Genomic DNA, 8,263 nt, shown 5'->3' with positions numbered 1-8,263 from the left:
AAGCTACACAATATGGCGTTTTTATCTCAATTTGGTCAGTTAGACGTGCACAGTAAAAAAAATCATGGTAATGTTACATCTGGGAAGGGGTACATCTTTTATGTCAGAAAAAAGGGAAATTTTACAACTGAAAATTTGTAATTTTACCACTTTTGTGATGTATTGTCTAACTTTTTCAGTCTAAATTGAGGGAAAATTACATCATAAAAGAGGTACCTAATATTCAACCTTCCAAAAATACAGCTTACAAATTTACACATTTTTTAACTGTGTGCAACAAGATAGCCTTATCACGACTAGTTTCGATCCACCTTATTTAACAACTGTTTAATTTATTGGAGATTTCTCAATGTTCAAATAAATAGTCTTTCAATTTTACTTAAAAAAATATATTGTGATAATCTAGTTCATTTCATCACTTACACCTCTTTGATCACTTGTCCACCCAATTTTCCTTAAAAAGAAATCCCCTATCGTCAACGAACACGAACCACTCCTATCAGCAAATCCTGAACACTCCTCTTCACTTTTGCTCCAAACTCCGTCCAGCTCAATCCGTCCCACCAGCGGAACATTCCTCGTGTACTCGCCCACCTCACAGACCAACCGCTTCCGGCAGTATTCCGACTGTCCGTCGGCCAGATATCGCACCGCCAGGTCCATCCAGTCGTCCAGTTGGCCACTTCGGCCAAACGAAGGCTTCCCCCGGATGCGCTGCTCCCAGTAGGCCCACATGGCGAACGCCACAAACAGGCCGAAACTCTTGAACACGACCAGAACCAGCGCCGTCAGGGCCCAACTCCAGGCGTGGGGGTAGACCACTACAAATGATGAAAAAGTTTGTTTATTTTTGATAGTGTTAAAAGTTTTGCAAGTCATACCTTACCAGCATCAAAGTATGGCGTTTCCGGTGATTGTCGGGAGGTTTCCAAATCCGTTGTCCGGTTGTGATTCGTTGGATTTTGAGTGGCTGATGTAACTTGGAGGATGCCAACGAACATCACGATCGCGATCGTTCGATTGATCATGGTGATGTGGAATGTTTTGTGGTGAACGGTACTACGACGAATAAAAGCTGGACTGACTGTCGAATGCGATTATTTATACCGCGTTCCGGAAGCTTTGTCGATTAGCAATGCGATGCTAAATGGAACCTAACGGAGTTCGTTACATCCGTAGCAGGTAGCTGGTTTGGGCTAGCTGGTCCAATTGTATGGGTAATCGTTACCCAAGAAGCACACTCTGTTCAATAGAAGCATTCCAAACAGGTTGTTTGACTAATTAACCAAGTTTTCAGAACGTCCCTGAGAACGCTTGAACGCCGGAATCAGTGGCACGTTTTGCTGTTCTTAAACATGTCGTGATGCTTTTAAAAATGAGTTGTTTTTTTCCTCCGTTTTAACCCACCGGAGGTCGCGTACGTGTACTTTGTACACAGTTTGTAAGGGCACTTGTAAGAAAGGCGAAAACACGCGACTTCCCGAAGGTGAAGTTTCGTTTGGTAAAGTATCCAAACCCAAGACAACTTCACATGACAAAAGCGAGCGTGCGTCTTAACAACTTAACATGATATTAATAAGATTTCTGCTTTTTCAGAATTATGCCATTTTTCTTTGTTGAACATGAGCTCCTTTCAATTTATCTAAACCAAACTTTCGTTTTTTGCTTTTTGGGTGTTTTTGATTTTTTTTTTAATTTAACTGTTCAAAAATGGAAGTAGAAGTACATAGAATATTTTAATTGATTTCATAATAACTATTTCAATTGATACAAAAAATTACAGTATGAGTTATTCTTCACGAAATCGGCTGATTTCATTATATTTTAATGTTTGTATTTTTTATTTGGGTAAAACTTTTTGGGGGGCTTCCCTATGATCAAAGAAGCAACTAAGCATCAATTTACCCATACAAGTCTCCATACAATTTTGGCAGCTATACATACAAAAGTGGTATGTAATGTATGTGGTATAATTATTCACAAATCTGTATCTCGGGTTAAAATTTTGATCGATTTGGTTAATTACAAAGTTTTAGGCATTGATTAGAAATATTCAGATTGTAAACATTTACCCATTTTTCAAATAAACTTTGTATCTTTATAAGTTGAATTTAAAAAACGGTATTTTTAGATTTTTATTGTTTCGTGTACCAAACTACACCGAGTTATTATTTTTGAAACAATATCACATTATTTAAAAAAAAATACTTTTTTACATAATTTTTTGATGTAAAATAGAATTTACAATCCAAAAGTACTTGACACTTTTAAAAAAGTGCTCTGATTTTGAAATATAGCTATATTAAGTTCGATTTTGAAATGAAATGACCTTTTTTTCTATTTTTGATGCTTATTAGGATGTAACAAAAATGACTTTTTGGCGGGCATTCAAGGGTTTGTTCCGGTGGGCATACTAAGCCCAAATCCAAAATATGAGCTTGATTGGACGTAACAGGAGCTGGCGCTCCGCCCTTCAATTTTGAATGGGATTTAACGCGTAAAAAAAGATTTTTTCAGAAATGTCACTTTTTGAGGAATTTTGGCCACCAATGCGTTTACCAAAAACATAACTGGCGTGTAGGCCAGATTTTTGCGCATCTTTTTTTGCGGCTCCAGGGTGCTCCAAATTTCAATGTTATATATACCAAAAGATGCGCAAGGATCTGTCCTACACGCCAATGATGTTGAAAATAAACGCTTCAGTGGCCAAAATGCCTCAAAAAGTGACATTTTTGAAAAAATCTTTTTTTACGGGTTAAATCCCATTTAAAATTGAAGGGCGGAGCGCCAGCTCCTGTTACGTCCAATCAAGCTCATATTTTGGATTTGGGCTTAGTATGTCCACCGGAACAAACCCTTAAATGCCCGCCAAAAAGTCATTTTTGTTACACTCTAATGCTTATACTTTTATTTCAATAAGCTGAGAAATTTTTCAGAAATTCGTTTAGACACATTGAAGATTGAAGTTTTTCTAAGTGGTTTGTAACTAATTAAAAAAAATGAATATTTTTAGAAATGGGCAAAAAAATCGAAACATATTTTTTTCATAATCGTTATTTAAGTGGCCCTAATTCGAAAACGGTGCAACAGACTGATGTTCAGAACAGAATGAAAATCTGTTTTATCAGAAATTATAACTCATCGCCAAAATTTTGCTTTCAAAAGATGCCCCTTGAAAAAACTAAAATTTAAAAATACGGATTTTGGGAATTAATGTTTAATCAACGAAAAGTTAATTTAAAAGATGGGTAATGTTTTTTAGAGCGTAACTATTTTTTTGAATATTACTAATGGAGCACTTCCATTCGAGCAGTTTTTGCTTTTTTCTACAATGTATTTCTTATGGAGCGAACTGTCAAAAACTGCTCAACTGCGGGTGCTCCATTGTAATCTAAAACTTTGCCGAAGACATTAAATCGATCTGAAAATTCCATATCAAAAAACAGATTTTCATTTATGACCAGATTTCAAAATTTGATGAACACTTGTATGGAAAAACTTATGATTTAAAGTGGCTTTTGCTAACATAGTGAATGCATGGACAAATTTTCATCAAAATTAAAAAAAAAATGCAAAAATATAAAATTCGAAAAAATAGCAAATTTCTAGTGAATTACTCATGAAAGCATTTGTTTGGTTCAGGGATGGAAAAAATCGCAAAAATAAATTTATCTTTTCAACTGCGAAAGAGAGAAGAGACGAAACACGCAGATGAGTTTTTTTGCGATTTTTATTGTAAGCACCATTTAAATTGATTTATTTCGTTTTGTTTACAAACATTGTTCATCTACGAACAGTGACAGGTCATTTTAGGACGTGTGACTTTACACCTGCAAGAGTAGTAGTGAAGTCGATGTTCCGCTGAATAATCCCGGTGTAGGTTTTTTTTTTATTTTCCTTTTACCGATCTTTCATTTGCGAGAGAAGATAGCCATGTTCTCTTTAGATTTTTTCTTTTGATGAGCACCAAAAGAATTTCTTTTGATGCAGACTCTTCCATCGCTGGTTCGGTTTTTAAGGTTTAAACTGCCCATGTTCGCATAAATGTCCCATATGCTAAAACAGCAAGCTGAGAAAAACGCATTTGAGGTTTGTCCCACACATAAGGTTACGTGTTAAGTTTTCGCGAAAAAACGGAATTTTCTCCTGATTTCTAGAACAAAATACTTTTTTTTGAGGCTTTTCTGAAAGAGCATACGATTTTGAACCAAACTTAATCACTAAGTCAAAAACGATGAAAATGCATATGGGTAATTCTCCGCCAACTCACACAGCAGTTGCCCCGACCCCTCTTCGATTTGCGTGAAACTTTGTCATAAGGGGTAACTTTTGTCCCTGATCACGAATCCGAGGTCCGTTTTTTGATATCTCGTGACGGAGGGGCGGTACGACCCCTTCCATTTTTGAACATGCGAAAAAAGAGGTGTTTTTCAATAATTTGTAGCCTGAAACGGTGATGAGATAGAAATTTGGTGTCAAAGGGACTTTTATGTAAAATTAGACGCCCGATTTGATGGCGTAATTAGAATTCCGAAAAAACGTATTTTTCATCGAAAAAAACACGAAAAAATTTTTAAAAATTTTCCCATTTTCCGTAACTCGACTGTAAAAATTTTTGGAACATGTCATTTTATCGGAAATTTAATGTACTTTTCGAATCTACATTGACCCAGAAGGGTCATTTTTTCACTTAGAACAAAATTTTTCATTTTAAAATCTCGTTTTTTTTCTAACTTTTCAGGGTTATTTTTTAGAGTGTAACAATGTTCAACAAAGTTGTAGAGCAGACAATTACAAAAATTTTGATATGTAGACATAAGGAGTTTGCTTATAAACATCACGAGTTATCGCGATTTTACGAAAAAAAGTTTTGAAAAAGTTGGTCGTCATCGATCATGGCCGTTCTGGTCACCCGCGACAGACACGGACGACGAAACAAAGAGAAACGCAAAAAGTAACTTTTTTTTTTTCGTAAAATCGCAATAACTCGTGATGTTTATAAGCAAACCCCTTATGTCTATATATCAAAATTTTTGTAATTGTCTGCTCTACAACTTTGTAGAACATTGTTACACTCTAAAAAATAACCCTGCAAAGTTAGAAAAAACACGAAATTTTAAAATGAAAAATTTTGTTCTAAATGAAAAAATTACCCTTCTGGGTCAATGTAGATTCGAAAAGTACATTAAATTTCCCATAAAATGACATGTTCAAACATTTTTTACAGTCGAGTAACGGAAAATGGGAGAATTTTTAAAACTTTTTTCGTGTTTCTTTCGATGAAAAATACGTTTTTTCGGAATTCTGAGTACGCCATCAAATCGGGCGTCTAATTTTACATAAAAGTCCCTTTGACACCAAATTTCGATCTCATCACCGTTTCAGGCTGCAAATTATTGAAAAACACCTCTTTTTTCGCATGTTCAAAAATGGAAGGGGTCGTACCGCCCCTCCGTCACGAGATATCAAAAAACGGACCTCGGATTCGTGATCAGGGACAAAGTTTCACGCAAATCGAAGAGGGGTCGGGGCAACTTTTCCCGGTTTCGTGTGAGTTGGTAGAGAATTACCCATATGGGACATTTATGCGATCATGGGCAGTAAAATGATTGTTCGATATGAATGAAAAACTAATTTTGTAAGAAAATTTGTATTTTTTTGTAATTAAATTTAAGAATATCAACAGCATTTCGATTGAAAGTAAATGTATTCCTAGAAAAGAAATGGAAATAATTATTAATCAAAAAGCACCGTAAACAACTTTTGAACACTCACCAACAAGAACGCCGCCCCCAAATACAAAGCTTTCAGCTCCACATTCAGCTCCGGTTCCGCAAAGTAGATATTGTTCGTGTACGACGAACTACCCACGTTCCACGCCCTCGTAATGGTTCCCTTCTGTGTCCTCAAATCCCGGTCCATCACCCGAAAGTGCGTCTCCTTGGGCATCCGAATGGCGTCCACCAGCGGTATTGGGATGCGGAACATCGTGTTCAAGTCCCCGTTCATGAGGATAATCTCCCGCGAAGTGAGTCCGTAGTCCTGCTGGATACACCCGATCAGGTGCCCTGGGGTAGCCCAAATCTCCAGGAACTGATTCTTGCAGAAGCAACAGAACAGTCCACAGCCGAGGTTCTTCTTGAATAGCAGAACTTCCTGGTGGTTGCGATCTACTAGGGAGAGTTGAAAGGGTCGTAGCGAGCCCCAGCAGCGGTCACTCGGAACCGAGGTCTCCGATGCACCGTAGATGGCTTCGTTGGACGGACCACGAACGGTGTAGCGATTGTCCGACGATACAGCTGATAGCACTGTATGTTAACGAGACCAGACTGATAAGACTTTTAAAAGGCATTATTTGGAGTGGGTCGTACTCACGTTCATTGAGCTCGTAGGTCTGTTCGATGAACAGTGACGCTAGGCCGTACATGAAATCCAGACCTGATCTAGGGTTGAACGGAGTTAGGAAGGGACTGTTGATCGATCGGATCGGAGTTTCGGGGATGATCCGTAAGTTTACTGGAAGTTATAAACCTTTTAGGTGTCAAAAACCGAACACAATTTTAAACCGACTTACATCCATCATCAATTTGTCGATTTGGCTGAGCCGTAATGATTGGACTCTCTCCGGAATACACTAGAATTGTAGAGAGCAATATTAGTCACTGAACCCAGCAAAAACCGACCAAATCTAACCAACTGGCGTGACCGTGGTCGGTGGGGCAACCCGGAGTTCCGTGCTGTCGTAGCCGTAGTCCCAGCTCAGGTCAAACGTCGGGTCATGTTCCGGATGGTAGTAGGGAGACTCCTGCTGCTGCTGCTGCTTTTGATGATTCGCGTTGGACGACATTTTTTTTGTGAATTACGGTCGACCTGCTCGCGGAGTTTGGTTCGTGTGGCGGGGGGTCTTATCGTGAAGGTACTGACTTGGTTGTTTAAAAGTGGTCCGCGGCAAGTGCGTGGGATCGAAAGGGGGGAAAGAGTTGGGACTAGATTTGACGTGACTGATACCAAGAATTTTTAAATTTTTGGATTAGTATTACTAATTTAGTAATGTTTAACACGGAAATTTTAGGTCACTTGCTTTTTTGGGAGTATTTTTTAAAAATAAATAATTTTGAGATTTTTTTCTTTGGGATTGCTTTGATTTTGTAGATTATTTTTTTCAGATTTCATTAGAGAAATCGTATGAAAAAAATTCAAATAAAGTATTCCATGAAAAATGCCTTTTTGCAATTCCGTCGTGAAACTACTTACTTTTCCTGTCATTCTTGAACGACGAAATAGCCTACTTTTCTGTACCAAAAATAACAAAATCGAATAGCAACACTTTTCAAAATAAATGCTGAAAAGTTCTACTTTTCAGCACTGAAATGGGTGCTGAAAAGTTGAACTTTTCAGCACTTGTTTCGAAAAGTTACACTTTTCAACATTTTTTTGATTCAAACAAAATGCATGAAAATTTGACATAAAATTAACTCAATGGGTATTTTTCGGAATTGCAAAAAATGTTGTATGGAACTCGTTGCAAAACTTGATTTTTTCAGCACTCTTCGTATTTATCCAACTCGGTGAACCTCGTTGGTAAATGTACGGCTCGTGCTGAAAAAATCATCCTTTTCAACTTGTTGCATAAACTACTATTTCAATTTCGTGGTGAGACTTCTTTTTCTGCACCCAAAATTCAGAATCGAGATAATCGTTCTCTCAAAATTTATTGAGGGCTCAGTGCCAAAATCGATAGAATAATGGTACCAACTCACACCATCATAACAAATGAGTTCATTCGTTAGTTGAATCAATAAATCTCCAACAAGTGTCATACATCGACTTCTAACTTCTCCATGGTCACCAAGCTGTGGTGGCCTAGGCAGCTAAGTCATTGGATTGGTTTGGCAAAGGTCTCTGGTTCGATTCCCGTTGTCGACACTTATGGTTTTTTGTTTGACGGATGAACTTTTTTTGCAAATGAACCTCGAGAGAATAGTTCTATCGCCCATCTCGAGCTGTGTTCTCTGCGTCCGTGAATGGTACCACTATTCTCTCGACTCGAGACCATCATTCTCTCGGACTAGCGCTGCCAGTTTTGGGTGTGTCATTCTCAAACGACGATACTGCCTACTTGTCTGAACCAAAATAAACAGAATGGAATAGGAATACTTTTCAACACATGCATCGAAAAGTATTACTTTTCAATTCTGTTTTAATTTTCACAGAGAATCAATCAAAGGGTGTCGTTACAAAACTTGTTTTTTCAGTCGTACTA

The 8,263-nt window shown here is 37.7% G+C and overlaps 2 protein-coding genes across 2 annotated transcripts; both read right to left on the bottom strand.

Moving 5' to 3' along the window:
* Positions 1–419: 419 nt before the first annotated feature.
* LOC119769366 lies at positions 420–1,143 on the bottom strand. The gene is made up of 3 exons (XM_038261413.1): positions 887–1,143; positions 528–821; positions 420–454 (listed from the first exon to the last, which is right to left on the bottom strand). The coding sequence occupies exons 1-3, from the start codon at positions 1,026–1,028 to the stop codon at positions 420–422; spliced, it is 471 nt and encodes a 156-aa protein (XP_038117341.1). The 5' UTR covers positions 1,029–1,143.
* A 4,536-nt stretch (positions 1,144–5,679) lies between these two features.
* LOC6043917 (phospholipid scramblase 1) lies at positions 5,680–6,973 on the bottom strand. Its single transcript, XM_001861467.2, has 5 exons — positions 6,694–6,973; positions 6,575–6,634; positions 6,376–6,516; positions 5,776–6,308; positions 5,680–5,712 (listed from the first exon to the last, which is right to left on the bottom strand). Exons 1-5 carry the CDS (start codon positions 6,845–6,847, stop codon positions 5,680–5,682), a joined length of 921 nt encoding a protein of 306 aa, XP_001861502.1. The 5' UTR covers positions 6,848–6,973.
* Between the last annotated feature and the right edge of the window lie 1,290 nt (positions 6,974–8,263).

This window comes from Culex quinquefasciatus, chromosome 3, assembly GCF_015732765.1.
Source record: "Culex quinquefasciatus strain JHB chromosome 3, VPISU_Cqui_1.0_pri_paternal, whole genome shotgun sequence".
NCBI lineage: Eukaryota > Metazoa > Arthropoda > Insecta > Diptera > Culicidae > Culex > Culex quinquefasciatus.
The sequence above is the reverse complement of the archived record's forward strand: the minus strand, read 5'-3'. Positions and strand labels throughout refer to the sequence as shown.

Bases quoted from the DNA above. Each gene is read 5' to 3' on its own strand.
- LOC6043917 (XM_001861467.2), bottom strand. From the start codon at position 6,847: ATGTCGTCCAACGCGAATCATCAAAAGCAGCAGCAGCAGCAGGAGTCT. The intron at 6,635-6,693 runs GTTAGATTTGGT...CTACAATTCTAG, and splicing joins GACCACGGTCACGCCAGTTG to TGTATTCCGGAGAGAGTCCA. The intron at 6,309-6,375 runs GTGAGTACGACC...GTTAACATACAG, and splicing joins GACCTACGAGCTCAATGAAC to TGCTATCAGCTGTATCGTCG.
- LOC119769366 (XM_038261413.1), bottom strand. From the start codon at position 1,028: ATGATCAATCGAACGATCGCGATCGTGATGTTCGTTGGCATCCTCCAA. The intron at 822-886 runs GTAAGGTATGAC...CATCATTTGTAG, and splicing joins AACGCCATACTTTGATGCTG to TGGTCTACCCCCACGCCTGG. The intron at 455-527 runs GTGAAGAGGAGT...TTTCTTTTTAAG, and splicing joins GGACGGAGTTTGGAGCAAAA to GAAAATTGGGTGGACAAGTG.